The sequence below is a fragment of the Strigops habroptila genome, chromosome Z, assembly GCF_004027225.2.
Source record: "Strigops habroptila isolate Jane chromosome Z, bStrHab1.2.pri, whole genome shotgun sequence".
Taxonomy (NCBI): Eukaryota; Metazoa; Chordata; class Aves; order Psittaciformes; family Psittacidae; genus Strigops; species Strigops habroptila.
The window spans coordinates 22865563-22881483 of record NC_044302.2 but is presented as its reverse complement, the minus strand read 5'-3'; the positions used below and the strand labels follow the sequence as shown (position 1 = coordinate 22881483).

At 44.3% G+C, this 15921-nt stretch overlaps 1 protein-coding gene across 1 annotated transcript; it reads right to left on the bottom strand.

The window, feature by feature from the left end:
- Positions 1 to 15425, bottom strand: DCAF10 (DDB1 and CUL4 associated factor 10). The gene is made up of 7 exons (XM_030511648.1): positions 15063 to 15425; positions 11866 to 11979; positions 6468 to 6665; positions 5787 to 5992; positions 4868 to 4978; positions 4362 to 4507; positions 1 to 1446 (listed from the first exon to the last, which is right to left on the bottom strand). The coding sequence occupies exons 1-7, from the start codon at positions 15365 to 15367 to the stop codon at positions 1078 to 1080; spliced, it is 1449 nt and encodes a 482-aa protein (XP_030367508.1). The 5' UTR covers positions 15368 to 15425; the 3' UTR covers positions 1 to 1077.
- Positions 15426 to 15921: the final 496 nt, after the last annotated feature.

The window sequence follows — 15921 nt, the reverse complement described above, 5'->3', positions numbered from 1 at the left end:
GACAGGTATGCTTTTAATCCATTCCCAAACAGAACACGTGAAAGAAGTCTACCTGCTGATACTATGGACATATCCTAGATGAATTCCTCTCACAGCAATGGTGCAGGCAAGATGTGGAAGAACAGTCAGGTGGGAAACAGCCTTAACATCAGCAGAATATTCTGCAGTGTTAAGTTTTAAACGCGGGATGGAGGTTTATGTTACTGATGCAGAAGGCTCCTTACAACAGAAACCCTAGTGGCTGAGGAGTCACAGACACCTAAAAGAGGCCAACCAAGGACACCGTGATTGTACAAAACATCCAGTTTGTCTGCAGTAGATACAGGGCAGAGTCTTCACCCACTCAACTCCTGCTTCACTGCCCCAGTCTTCTCCTACTAAATTCCCTGGGGAAAACAAAGGCAGCTACATCTCTATCCAGAACCTCTTCCTTCTGGCAATAAACACGATATATGCAAACACAGGAAACCATATGCTTTAAGTGTAGCAAAATGTTACAGAAAGTTGATTTGATTTCTAGCCAATCACAAACAATCGAATTAATACATAAATGAGAAAAACCTTTTCTTTTTGTGACAGTAACTGTGTTATTACACAGAAAAGCAGCTCATTATCTAACAATTACCATGTAGTAGTTTCAGCAACACGTACAGGGATGTGTACGTGAGGAAGTCCAGCTCCTTTGAAACAAGGAGGTGGTGTACCTGGGAGCCTGGGTGAGTTTTGCCTGAACTGCTACCCTTGCCCCCTCCACATTAGTTTCAAATAGCCCACTTGAAGTTGCATTGAAGGAAATTATTAACAAGTATTACGGTACAAACCAACCAGAACAATGACTTGATGGCACAGGATCAGAGGTCTGCTTGGAAGGCTGAAAATACAGTGCGTGGAAGCAGATTTGTGGATGCACTATGAGAATGCATATAGTGCTTGGCTGAAAACTCATTCTACTATTGTGTTCAGAGATCACAGGAACCATGATCTTATCTGGATTTGGAGATTTCAGAAAGAACACACTTCAACTAAACTGAAGTAAAACCCACAAACATCTGAAGGTCCCGTTAATGCAAGATGTGCCTAGAACTTTGGCTGATACAGAGAAACACGTCCGCTAAGGCACCCTGAGGCAATCTGACAGTGTGTTGGAGAAAACTTGGTTGTCAGTACCACATCATTGTGAGAGTAGAGGGAACGGATTTCTTTCAGGGGACTGGCTTCTTTGGGCAAACAGTCAACAAGTTCGCTGCAGTGTGCATCAAACCCCAACAAACGGATCCCAAAGCCATGCGGGGATGAAATCATCCGGCCATCAGGACTGAAACAAAGTTCTTTGATGTAACCTCGGCCCACATTGGCTTCTTCAATGCAATGAGTCAATCGCAGGGAACAACGAGGCGAGACAGGGCGCACAGGAGCTCCTTCCTGGAATTCATAGACACAAGTCCACTAAAGAGAGAGGCAAAGAAAGGAACATTGAAAGAAAAGTAAACCACTGCAAATACTCATTCCCTCCCATTGCATGTTGAGTAACAGGAATGGTCAATGCTATTGCTTGCCTACTCTTCAATAAGCATCTACTATGAAACACCAAAAATAGGCCAGCTCCTGGACATCTCTACTGCTTTGAACTGCCAAAGCAAAATAGCTGTCTAGCATCAAAGCTGCTTTTAAAATTAAATGGATGCTAGATATAATCCTTTAAATCTACTTTTTATCTGAAATGAGCAAAGCCTAATCCTTTGGCCAGGCATCACTTTAATTTAGTAAACATTTAAATGAATTCTACAATAAAGTAGAACTCTGCCTACTGTAATTTATAACTGACCATAGGCATTTTGTGCCCTTAACTTCAAAAAGAAAGAAATCTTTAAACAAGAGGGAAACAGATTTTGAAGGAGTGTTATGAACAGCTCTATAGCCATCTTGTTACTTTAGAGACAGTCTGGGATTTTAATGTATAACCTAATCAACTAATCTCAAATAAAATGCAAAACTAGCTCTATGACAAAGTTTATATCGTGTTCAGAGATTCAACTTCAACCACCACACAAGTGTTCTTAGTTCTGTACCATGTATTCTACTGAAATAAACACAAAGCAAACAATACTAATTAATAGAAGAGAATAAGGCAGACACTAGGACTACAGGAAACTATAACTAGGTCAATCGTCAGTATCAACCAACCCAATATAATATTTGCATTCTCAAAATTCTGTGTTGTATAGCGGTTTGATCTGCTGAGTTTCCTTCCAGTCCTCTACACATCTGTATCAGGTTACCATTACAAACAGTGGTTTTCTTCAGAAACAGTCCCAATAACCAGAAAACAAAACCAACAAAACAAAAACCCACAAAAGCCCCACAAAACACCCCCCCCCCCAAACAAACCCAAAACCAAACCAACTCAAATTTACATCAGCTATTAACTACAGTCAAGTATTCAAATAATTATTTGTGATTTTGGCAAACAAATGTAAAACCTCTGTGTCTTGAAAACAGAGGGGTCTGCGCAACTGTCACAGCACTACTTTTGAAATAACCCTAAGATCATGTGGAAGAATCCAAGTGTTCTGAAGGCTCTGGCTGGGCTTTATATTATAAGTGAACTTGAGTTAACCTGGATAACTTCAAGAGCAGGTGCTCCCAAACTCAACCTCCAGATTCTTACTTTTTGTATACAGTCCATGAGAAGTTGGGTTTTTTCACTATTTCTAAGTGCATTAGACACTGCTTTTTTGTCTTAAAACAGGGTCCCAGTGCAATATAGCAGCTATGATGTGATACTTCACAAACAATTTGAGAAACATAATCAAACATTGGCCTTAAAGTCTGCTGTTACTTCTTTAAAGCAGTGTTTTAGGGAGTGAGCTCTGCAAGTTGCAGATGAGCTGTAGCTGGTCTTATGACTTAGTACTTCAAGTAAAGGCTTGAAATGGATTCTGCCAGGAAGATGAGCGATATCCAATTTATATTTAAGTTGCAGAGTTTTAGGGTGAGAGTTGAGACCAAGACACTTTGACATTACATAAACATCACTGGAGTTCACCATATTCAGTCCTACACTGTGGCAGTTTTAAGTAGATGCAGAAATATGCCATGAGATTTTTTTCACAGCAGTGCAGGAGCAGCCTTTGGAAAGCATTCATCAGCACAGCAGGAGCACTTCATCCTGGGAGGCAGAAAAAATTGCAAAGGCACTTGAATTCAGAGGAGCTTCTCTGCTCAACTTAAACCATGTTCACCAGTACACAACTGTCCAATCCTCTGTCTTTTCCAAGCTGACGCCTCCTATATTTTGGCAGGTGCATATTCTTAAGTCATGTATTTCACAGCAAAACTACTATTTGAAAACTTTTCACAGAGCCATAAACTATATTCTGTGGAAAAACTGGGCAACAGAAGTACTGAATGCGGGATACAAAGTCATATGAGGTCATTAATTAAAAAAAAAAGAAGAAAAAAATATTTTCATTTTGGTGTAAAATTAAATACATTTGTAAACAGAAATAACTGTCTAATTTATTCAAATGCAATTTTATCATAGACTCGTAGAATGGTTTGGGTTGGAAGGGATCTTAAAGCTCATCCAGTTCCAACCCCCTGCCAGAGGCAGGGACACCTTCCACTAGACCAGGTTGCTCCAAGCCCCGTCCAACCTGGCCTTGAACGCTGCCAGGGATGGGGCAGCCACGGCTTCTCTGGGCAACCTGTGCCAGGGCCTCAGCACGCTCACAGGGAAGAACTTCTTAAGATCTGATCTAAATCTCCCTTTGGTCAGTTTAAAACCATTCCCCCTTGTCCTTGCTTGCTCCTATAAAAAAATCCCTCTCTGGCTTTTTTATTGTCCCCTTTAGTTATTGGAAGGCTGTTATAAGGTCTGCCCAGATTCTTCTCCAGGCTGAACAAATCCAAGTCTCGCAGCCTGTCTTCATAAGAGATGTGCCTGCTCTGGACTCCCTTCAACGGCTCCACATCCCTCTTATGTTGCGGGGCCCAGAGCTGGATGCAGGACTGTAGGGGCAGGTCTCCTCAGAGCACAGTAGGGTGAGAGAATCCCCTCCCTCGACCTGCTGCTCACACTCTGGCGATGCAGCCCAGTACACAGGGGGTTCCTGGGCTCAAGTGCACACTGAAGCTGGGTCATGAGGAGCTTCTCGTCAACCAAAACCCCCAAGACCTTCTCCTCAGGTCTGCACTGAAAACAGTCTCTGCCCAGCCTGCATTTGTGCTTGGGATTAATTAAATTTACCCACAAAACAAGGAAATGTCAATATAGTTGTGTGACCAATACATTTCAATGTATTTAAAAAATACCCCCAACAAAACAAAAAAAACACCAAACCAAAACATATTTGTTTTACCTCCTGGTCATCTGTATTACTTGAGCATCGAAGAAGCGTAGCCCAACCTTTCGGATGTAGCTGTAGTGATGTAATGCAGTTGCCTCGATCTCTTTCTCCAGGAACCTCTGGTGTTAAGACCTCCAGACTATTTCTAGGTGATCCACCTACAAGGGGAAGTCAACTGTAAGTATCAATGAAGTATATACACTGATCTTCACCTTCCTCATCAGTCTACTGCTGGTTTTGAGTTGGGTTGGTTTTTTTTTTTGTTTTTCTACATAACAATCACGTAGTTAGATAAAGATCTTGTTACTGTTATCAGATTTCTTGGGGGGCGGAAAAAAATTAGATGCCCAGATTTGGTGTGCAATAGTATTTTAGTGGTTTAATAGAAGTCATAGCAACACTACTCTTTTAAAAGTCTCAGAGCCAAACCCAAAGTATTTCACTATTACACTCTGGCCTCTTCTGGATATGATGAGTCCAAGTCCATGATTTTTTACTTCTTAAAAGTCTTTTCCTACCTTCTCGCTGGGAGGACCGTGACATGTGTTTCTCAGACAGTGGACCTGAATCATTCTGGTGACATGGTGAACCAACAGCTCGAGGACCAGAGGAACCTGATGAAGTTATGTCTGCAAAAAGCATCAGCCATGTGAACATAACAGCTTAGCACAGCCCACATACTATGCATGTTCCCAGCTTAACCCGCCTTAGAAGTGTTACGTAAATGGGAAGACATCTTGTTAAGAAAATACTTTCCAAAGCTCAGTTTATAGTCTAAAAGTACCGTTCTGTTTGTGCCTCATACAAATAAACTGCCAGCACAGGACTCTACTGGGAATAAGAGGCAAACTGCATTCCTTCCTTCTTATGCACTGTCTCTGCTAGAAGCTGGGCTACGAATTTTCCCCCAGGCCACTCCTTTCATATCCAGACACCCCAAATGGCAGAGTTTCTGTCACTATTTTACTCTGTTACTGTCACAAAGCAGGAAGAAGCAAGCAGTGAAACTTCAGACATGCAATTCTTCCAGGTCTGCTGTCAAGAGCAACCACACCACTATACAACAGCCAACAGCAGTTGCTGCAGCTCACGCAGAGTCAGCTTTCTCAACATGGGTTAATTTCTTCTGTAACAGGACCAAGGACTGAACATAAATAAAGCTAGAGACTGCCAGCTCGAGGTGACAAAACTCCACGGGTACTATATCCTGTAGTGATGAAGTCTTGATACCAAAAATCACCCTAGAACTCTACCCAAGTGAGAACATACCACTCAACAGTACAGATGTGTGACCCCTGAACAACAGAGCAGCTAACATACCAAAGAGTTCCTTGGTGGAATTCCGCCAACTGCACCTCTGCCTTCTTTTGATAGCTAAGAATATCCCATAAAACACCTCTAACACAGAAGCTGCCAGAGACTTCCACAAGCATTCACCTGAACTTGATGTAGTAGTCCTCCTCGCTCTTAAAATTGGGTAGCTGCCAACCTCTAAAGATTTGTTTAGGTCAAGGTCATGCAAAATCAGAAGATACCCAGAGGAGGTTGAGATCAACATTTTGGAACAGTCTGGCGTCAGCCTCATTCGCATAAGAAAACGGGTGTGAAAAAACTTCTTGTGGGGACATCCATCTTCTGTGCACCTGGACAGCAAAAAACAAGCATGAGAAATGGCTGGAATTAGCTTTGCCTGAAGTCCCTAATAATGTCCATAAGAGCCAAAAATATAATAAGCATCTTTCTTCATCCTAAAACTTTTCTGAGTACTGTCTTTATCCTACTTACGAGATTTTAATGAAATGGCAGAAATCACATTTTCATTCTACCACAACAATGAAGACAGAACTTTTCCAAAAAGGAAGAATTACATTTTGGCACGGCAGCAAGAAAAGCTCTCTTTTTAGCTACTGTACTATTACCATATAAAAGAGACGCAAATTCTTGATAAGTGGTATAAATTAATCATGGTATTTAAGAATGTGGTATAGCACCATTCAAGGAAGCAGGTTTTCTGTCTTGTACAGAAGAACCCTATCCTTGTAGATACATAACAGCATGAACAGAACAGCACATGAAGAACATAAACAGAAACACAACAGCATGAACACAGCCACATACCTGTTTGTGTCCCAGATGATCACATTTCCATCAAATCCTGATGTTACTAGTAACCTTGTATTGGTATCGTACTCAATGTTTTTAACCCAGCTGGTGTGACCATGTAAAGTACACACTTTTGTGTTCAGCTTTCTCAAATCCCAAAGTGCTATTGTAGTGTCATCAGAACAAGTTGCAAACAGTCGATTATCTAGAAACCTGAAAATGGGAAAGACATACTATGGCTGCTTAGTGCCTTTTCTAATTTAAATATTCTTAAGCAGGAATTTAAGCTAGCACAAGAAATAGAGTGGTCACGGGGTGGGGAGAGGGGGAAACAAACAAAAAAAACCAACAAAAAAACCCCAAAACAAATAAACCAAAACAAACCACAAAACACCAAAACAGACAGTAGATACAGCAGAATGTTTGCCAATAAAACAGTTCCATTACAAAACAGTACTGTTGGGATATGAACCAGTAGTACATCTGTAGTAGTAAACTAGTAAACCTGTAGAGGCATAGCAGATTTTTTTTTATTTTTTTTTTTTTTAAACGAATCATGAAAAGATCACCCAACTACCCAACCACCAGTGGAACAAATGCTCACAAAGAATCCCTACAGTAAATATATCAGTTACCATCTGGACAATACTCAGCTTTAAACTTACCAAGTCTTCATAAGACACACGTCCTATGACTGGTCAGCTTTTACACCACTGGCAAGATATTCCTATTGACTGGTCTGGCAGTCTCTGCAAGAGAGTTCTGCTAGCCTGGATTGAATGTGGTTTATGCCTCTTCCCCACCTTCCCCATTTTTTCTACTATAGCCAGGCAGCACCAGAAGACACCGCAATTCTATCTTAATTTCTGACTACAAAAGGACCTATCGGATCGTAATTAAACCCATGCTCTTTACTGTTTTCATTTCTACCCACATATCCACCCTCATTCTTCCCCTATTCTGCAAATCTTCCTCTCTTCCCCACCAGAAGCATAAGCTCTCTGCACTTATAGAAGGTCTTTAAAATACAGATCACCTTGCCTTGCTACTGGAATGCCTCTACTGCTTTTAAGCCTTGCTGCCCTGTGCGGCACACATCCCATTAGCTTAGCCAAAACACATGATGTCCGAGCCTCCTTTAACTTACACCTGAATGCTCCCCCTCTGCAAGGCCTGATGCTGCTCTGTACCACCATCATTCCTTAGCATCCGATGCAGTCAGCTCCTGCTGAAGGCTCTCACCAGCTCTTCGCACCACTGGCACAGGCAGAACACGGCACTTGTTGCAAAGCCTGCAATAGGACCTGCTTTTATAAACACCCTGCCTAGCCAGCCCAGCCCAGACAGCAGTGGAATCACTTGTGCTGGAAACAGTCGGTGCCAGGTTTATGCATGTGCCACTGAGGCAAACCAAAGCCCTCTCTTACCAGAAGGCTGTTACAGGGTTTCCAGAGGTCCTTTCCAACCAGACCTCCTGCCACTCTGTGACACGACCACAGGTCTGCATGGACACCTGAGGCACAGGTCTGCACTGAGCATGCTGAGAAGCTGGCCCCATGGTTTTACACAGGACATACAACAGTGCTTTTCCAAGAGATCTAATCCAGCAGATTAACTCTCTGATGTGTGGCTCACATTACTAACCACATAGTTTACCCTACACATGGTATTGCTATCTTGGAAACATGTAGTAAATTTAAATTTGAAGACTGCTACTGTTCGCACATTTCCCTAGACCCTTAATTTCATTTCGCCTCTGCCCATCTTACTTCAGAGCCTGTCCAGCAACACAATGCCCCAGGAGCACTGCTCGCTGCAGCTGCACAGCCAGGAGGAGCCATGCAGACCTCCTGCATGCAGGAAGGTTTTGTACCACTTCAGCAGTATAAACAATGTCCATCAAAAAGCAAGGGGATTTGGCAGCCATGTTTCTGCCTTTCCTTTCCCTACACTACAGTTCATGCATTTGAAGCAGGCACACTGAAGTTGGGCTTTTCAAATGCACAAAAGCAGGTACATGTATCAAAGCGCACATGCAGAAAGCACTGTTCAGGATGAGAATTTCAGATCATCTTTGGAAGTAGCAGCTTCAAGTGGCACAGGCTGCCCAAATTTATGGACTCTTTCGATACGGATGTGCGTTTAAGATTTGAGTGGGTTGAATTTGGATCACAATATAACATACAATTCTATTTAACTCAAACTACTGCAAGAAGAGCAAGCCTACTGCTCTGTATTTCACAAAGTATTTACAGACTTCAGTTCTACAGTACACTTCTATGCAGCAGTGAATTTATATCATATGCACGGTGCTCCACATGCTCTGTTTATGTTTTGCACTTAGCAGGTCTTGAATTCCTGCTTTCTGACAGATTAATCAGTCTAGTCCTACTGGGAGAAGATGATAAAGTGGAAAAGAATATGGGTCATACTAGTTGGATTATGACACCAATCAGGTTAAGTACTTAGCCTGTTCAAGTGGTATTTCTTTACCATGAAAATCTTTGGTCTTGTAAAAAAAAAAAAAAAACAAAACAAACAAACAAGAACTGCAGACAAGACTTTGCCTAAGCATACTTAGACAAGTTATTTGGTTCACTGAGAAAATCGTGGGATACAATTATTTGTTTTGCATTACTCAGATCGAAGTTTATCATACTCTATTCCCGCTGCAATTTATGCATGCCCTCATTTTTAGAAGGACAAAACATACTGCTTTATGTTTGGAATTCATGCCTGATGAAGGCATTTGAGGGGGGAAGAAAAAAAAGCACCTTATCTGACACAAAAAGGAAAATAAAGCCTATCCAAAACCCACCAAAAGTAGTTTTACATGACTACTAAGGCACGAATGATCTACACAGACATGTGTGTGGTAAGTTACCCCTAGAAACAGTGTGGTTTTAGGTCTAAAAGATAAAATGCTACGTTATGTAAAAATAGCAACAACTCCAATGAAAAATAACCAACTACAATGGGAAGAAACCAACATTTCAGATTTTCAGGGTGAAAGTAAAACAAGAGTACATCTCTCGCCTGTATAAATCCACTTGCCTTTACCTTGGAAGCTACAGACAACCCTGCTTCACCCACCACAAACAAGTTTCACAAAAACTTGTTTTGTTGACAGGGAGATACAAATGGTATTGTGAACAGGTTTCATACACAGAATGACCAAGTAGACTAGGATTCATTTGAAAAACAGCTAATTGAAGGTGCATGAGACTCAGGAGGAAGTAAATTGAGATTAATTGTTCCTTTTCTCCCTACTTAAGAAATCAAAAAAACTAGAGGACCTCAAACTAGTTAGAAAGTTTAAAAAACACTGTTAACTGCTCCCGTGCCATGGAGCTCTGCCATGGGAGTTTTAAGTAAACTCACAACCTGACCAAATTCAGGTGGAAAAAAAGAATTCTGCTTCAGATTACTACACACAAATCCTCCGTCACTAGGAGACTGCTGTAAGAGGACCACTACATGCTTCTCTGTTCAGACATAGCTCTGAGGCACCTGCTATAGGGCACAGCAGTAATGAAACTTATTTTTGGTGCTTATTACAAGGAATTTCTGTATTACTGCACTGCCTCAGGTCCTGCTCATTAAGCAGAAATAGTACTCCAGGTAATGCTGTACTAACAATATTTTGTAATACACGGTTAAGTTCCTTGTAACTAAGTTTATAACAAATGGGGACATGCAGGAAAACACAGAAAAAGACACCAATATCCTACAAAGACAAAATAAAGCTTTAAGAAGCATTTTGAAGAAAAGCATGAAGTTTACTACATTGCTAGAAACTACCTTAGTCTGGAAGATTAATTAGATAGTAGACCTAACAGTTCCCTGCTTGGAGGTAGTACTATAAATCAACTACACAAAGAAAAGACATTTAAGGACCAATTACAGACTTACAAAGCCTCAGAAACAGACAAAGTGGAAAGAAAGAATATCCTTTCAATAAGAGAAGAGAGTGGCAGGAAGTTTCATTGCTGTTCTCAACCAAAGAAATAAAGTTTCAAGACCGGCACAGCTGACTGCAGCAGAGACAGCCAAACAGCCAAAAAGCCTGCAACAGAATGCTCTTTGTAAAACACGATCTAGACTAACTCGAGACCTAGCAAGACCAGTTTGAATGTGAGGATCAAATACTGAATTAGGGATGTATAAAACCCAAAATAAATCCATTTTACCACTGCCTTCTGATATGTTGATAATATGGCTTTATTTCTCACCTTGCTTTATCTAAAAACTAAGCATGTTTAAAGGACAACCACTGTCACGCAAGACACAAAAAGCTGTATTTCCTTACAGAAAAACATGTTCTCAACATCTCCTCTTTTATTTGTGTCAGCTAGCCTCACCTTTTACGTTAGCTTTTCTGAAAGACAGACATCGAACTGATGTAAAACTTAAGTCTCTTCTAGCAAGGACAGGCAGTTTGTGAAAAACATCAGTTTATCTGTGAATATGTGTGTTTAAAGCAGGCAGATACATCAGTTTATGTGAAGACATTGGTGTCCCTTATTTTATCCAGCTCTGTTGAGGGGAGATTCTCAGATTGCTTCTATGGATTTCTTGGGGGCTTTTTGGTTTGGGCTTAGTTTTTTGGGTTTGTTTTGTTGGTTTTTGGTTTGGGTATTTTTTTTTTAACTCTTTCTTTGAGGATCTGAGTGAAGAGAGACGACAATATTGTCCATGAGGTCAAAAAGCACCTTAAGTTCACATTTCAAAGTCTATCCTCAGACCCAGAACATCTAAAAATAATGGAATTTTAAAGGAAAAACATTAGATGATAAAAATACTGATGATTTAGGTTTCTGCACTTGCCATTTCCTATTTCATCCTGAGAAACAGGCAATGGATTTAAATCATACAGACTGAGTTCAAGTCGATCTGCAGAAGCCATTTCGCTTTCCCAGCTCTTCCATATCATACCTGCATTTAAAGCAGACAATCTTTCTCTGGAAACTTCTATGCAACTATGGCAATTACTCTTACGATTCAAAATACCAGCCACATTCATACAAATACCTATTCTTGCTACGGTCTCAGACTTGTACTTCAAACATAAATCGCATGCTACTTGTTATGGTCTGATTTACCACATTCTTTCAAGTCATTCCAAAGGCCAGTTTAAACAGGTGATAATATAACAGCTTAACACTCTTGCCCTCCCATAAACTGCAGTACCTGTCAGCATTACATACCACTACCATTACTTTCAGATTCTTCCTCTTCCCCTTTCCAGCTTTTCCCCACCTCCAATACCCAAGAGAAGGAAAACGGCACAAAGCAAACTGCAGCCCAACAGCTTCACAAAACCTGCCCTCTCCACGAATGTACATAACACAAACTTACTACCCTGTCACAAGAAAAGCATCTATGGTAAGACAAAATATTCCTTCTGACTTACCTGATATTATTTACACAGTCTTCATGAGCTTCAGAGAGAGTTTTAATGTGCTTTGAAGATATCGGGTCAAAAAGCAGTACTTCAGTCTGTTCACAAGCAACAGTCAGCACCGACCTGCAGGGGAGTAAGGCAATGCAGAAATGTTTGTATTCAGTAAAAGAAATGGCATCTCTGTGCATCTCTATGCACCCTTCCCTACCCTCACAGAAACACAGTTTTCACTATTACTTAGCTTGGCTTTCTATTCACGCTGCACAGAATGTGCAGCAGCGTTTACTTTTTTTTTTTTTTTTTTTAATGCCTTCTTGCAGATGCCTATTCTCAAGCACCTAACATGCAGAAGAAAATAGCATATTGCTTTATTCTAGAAAAGTCAACTTCTATCTCCCTTTTCGAGAGACCATGACTCTTGTGCCTGGCAGTTGGCATAATTAATGCACAGCTGACGCATTTGCTGGACAGACCACATAATCTTTTAATTCACTTAAAAAAAAAAAAAAAAAAAGCAAGGTGGTTGTTTTATAACAGCTATGTAGTTCCTAATTCCAACGATGGCATTACTTAAATCATACAGTTAAGTGTATTACATCAGTGAGTTTTTTAATAAGTTACTTGAGGGTGATTTGTGCAGTGAAGTGCATGAACTTTGTGGTTCCTGTCTGGGGAAAAAAGAATCAAGCTCTGACATGAAAGCCACTGCTTTGTTCATGTGAGGATACCTGCAGGGAAAAAACCCAATCCAACCCAACCAAAAAAGCAAAAAAGACAACAGCACCTAGGAGCAAGTGGAAAGGCATCTACTCTGAACATTCTACTGCAGCTTTCCCATCTGACTGTGCCCATCACACTGTGCCCACCACGCATAGGTATTCCTATGACATCTGTTGAATGGCAACACTTTTTGGGGAGATCCGAGACACTGTAGTTTGCTTTTTGGGGTGTCAGAAGACAAGCTGAAGAGCTCTGTAAAATGCAAGGGTCTGACAGATGCTGTACTGTACTGCAGCACCAAGTGCTGGCAGCCTGCTCATGTGTGTGAACCAACCAGCTGTGAGCCACTTCTGGATAACTTACACTCTGTCACTGCATTAACCCTCATTAAAGAGGGCAACACATGGTAACAAACCCCTTACCAGCTACAACAATGTTCCCCTAAGACCTTTACAGATGTTACTCCAGCTCCACCACCTCTTTGTAACAGGCAGCCAGTGCTGAAGTGCAAACACCAATGTCTCCAGGGCAAAGACAGACCCCTTCCTCATCTCTTTTTGTCACACTGACTTCAATGGCTATTTAGTTTGGCATCCACTCAAAATCAGCATAAAGATGACATTCAGACTGCGAACTCAGAAGCAAAATTTTTAAACCAAACTCTAAAGGATAGCACCCTTCCCCAGTAATCACAGAACGGTTTGGGTTGGAAAGGACCTTAAAGCTTACCCAGTTCCAACCCCCTGCCATGGAACCTAGTGGAACCTTCCACTAGACCAGGTTGCTCCAAGTCCTGTCCAACCTGGCCTTGAACACTGCCAGGGATGGGGCAGTTATAGCTTCTCTGGGCAGCCTGTGCCAGTCCCTCACCACCCTCACAGTCAAGAACTTAGTATCTAATCTAAATCACCCCTCTGTCAGTTTAAAGCCATTCCCCCTTGTCCTGTCACTACAGGCCCTTGTCCAAAGCCCCTCTCCACCTTTCCTGTCAGTCCTTTTCGGCACTGGAAGCTGCTTTAAGGTCTCCTGGAGCCTTCTCTTCTCCAGGCTGAAGAAGCCCAGTTCTCTCAGCCTGTGTCCAGAGCAGAGCTGCTCCAGCCCTCGCAGCATCTCCGTGGCCTCCTCTGGACTTGCTCTAACAGCTCCACGTCCCTCTTGTGCTGTTGCCCCAGAGCTGGACACAGGACTGCAGGAGGGGCTCTCCCCAGAGCGCAGTAGAGGAGGAGAATCCCCTCCCTCAACCTGCTGGTCGCACTTCTTTTGATGCAGCCCAGGACACCCTGAATGTACAAAAGAAATTACTTTCCAGCAACAGTCACCCAAGAATGGTTTTGATAGTTTCTGGAGCTTAACTTTGTCCTCTTCAAAAAACAGAGGAATACATAAAGAGTTGGAACTTTGCTTTAGAGCACAACTATGGCAAAATCATTACAGGGTAGGAGTTCAAGCAAAACCAGAACTCTGTTCTGATGAAAACTCACTGCAAATAGAGCAGCTGACTAGCCACTAAGGGTAACAAAGATCTCAATTCTGACTATCTAAACTGAAAAATACCTATTGAGACCACCCTTGGTTGCAAGGTCTTTCTGGCAAGAAAACTTCACCTACAAGCACACTGTACACCTACAAGCACACTGTACAGCTGTGCAGCTATCTCTGAACTGAACTCGCTCTGCTTTAAGCTGGTGTGCAAGGGCTTCTTTTACTCTAAACGAGTCCAACTGTTACTTGCTTTTGTCTACCCTGCTACAAGTGTCTAAATTCATCTGTCAGCTCGGACCCACAGAATTCACAGATCCCTAAATGAATATGTAAGTACCGCATTTCAAACAGCAACTTAGGTCTCTGAAGACATTTGACACGAACAAAAAAGCGGCTGCACGTGCTTGATCTCAGCCGTATGCCTCTGTTTATCCTCTCCCCTTCTCCCGCAGAAAGCATGGCAAAGGAGCTGGGAACACCGCCGGGCAGTGGAAGGGCACCCCGTCCAGGGAGCTCTCCCTGTTACCGCTCTCCTGCTCCACCCGCGCCGTCCTGTGCCTGTTGCCTGCAATGCCTGGGGTTAAACACCAACCACGCCGCTCGCAGCGTGTCGGCCTGTCGCTGTGATAGCCGTGAGCAGCACGGAACCGCGGCCGGGTGCAGCCGCCGCGCAGCTTCAAGGCGTCGCGCCCGGGCCTGCCGAGCCAGCGCTGCTGCCCGGTTCAGTCCCGCTGCTCCTTGTGCGGAGCTGCCCTGGACCGCACGGTCCCCCAGCCTCGGGTCACTACAAAAGGCCCCCCGCATCAGAGACCGAAGGGGCGCGGGGTCCCCAGCCCTGCGCAGCACCAGGGAGGGCCTCCCGCAGCCCGCCTCGGCTGCTGCAGGCCGAGACACCCCGCGCCCTCCCGCAGCCGGGCACCGAGGGCTGCCCGTCCACTCGCCCGGCGCGGCTGGCACCCGCAGAAAGGGGCGGGCAGCGCCGCGGGACCCGGGGGCTCGCCTACCCGTCGGGCGAGTACTCGAGGTTGAAGACGGCGCCGTGCGTGCGAGTGCTGAGATACACGGAGTCAGCGGGCTGGATGGAGCCGTACAGCCCGGTCATAGCGCGGAACGTGTCCCGTGCCGGGTCCACGGCGGCGCTGCGGCCCAGGCAGCGCCCACGAAGCCACCCGAATAGGCCGGCCCCCGGCATCGTCCGCGGGAACGGAGGCTGCAGCGCCGGCTCTATGGCGGCGGGCGAGCTGGGCCCGAGGGCCGCAGAGCCGCTGCCGCCGGTCCCCGCCCGGGACGCCTCGGCTTCCGCGCTCATAACACCGCCGGGCCCCGCCACTGCCTGCCCTTTACCGGCGGCACCGCGCCTGCGCCGCACCGCCCATCACCAGACGTCACCGGCGGCCTCCGTGCCCCGGGGCCCGCGCACGTCGTCGGGCACCCGGGGTAGGGCCGATCAGTAGCCGTCTCGTCCTCCCCTACCCCAGGGAACCCCAGACCCCCGCGAAGGGAACGGCCAGGACACCTGCCCTAGCGCAGTGTATTAGATCGCGCACTGCCGAGCTGGCAGAATGCCGCGGAACGGCATGTGCGAAGTCACATAATGATCCAGCGAGCTTGTTGCCTGGGCAGCCAGGCAAAGACCAAGGCCAAAGCTGCACTCTTCCAGCTGTGCTGGGAGAGCAGAAGCACTGCAGTCACCAGCAGTCACAGTGGACTAGTGAGGCGCTCGCACAGGTTGCCCACAGAAGCTGTGGCTACCCCATCCCTGGCAGTGTTCAAGGCCAGGTTGGGCGGGGCTTGGAGCAACCTGGTGTAGTGGAAGGTGTCCCTGCACGTGGCACGGGGCTGGAACTGGATGCGCTTAAAGCT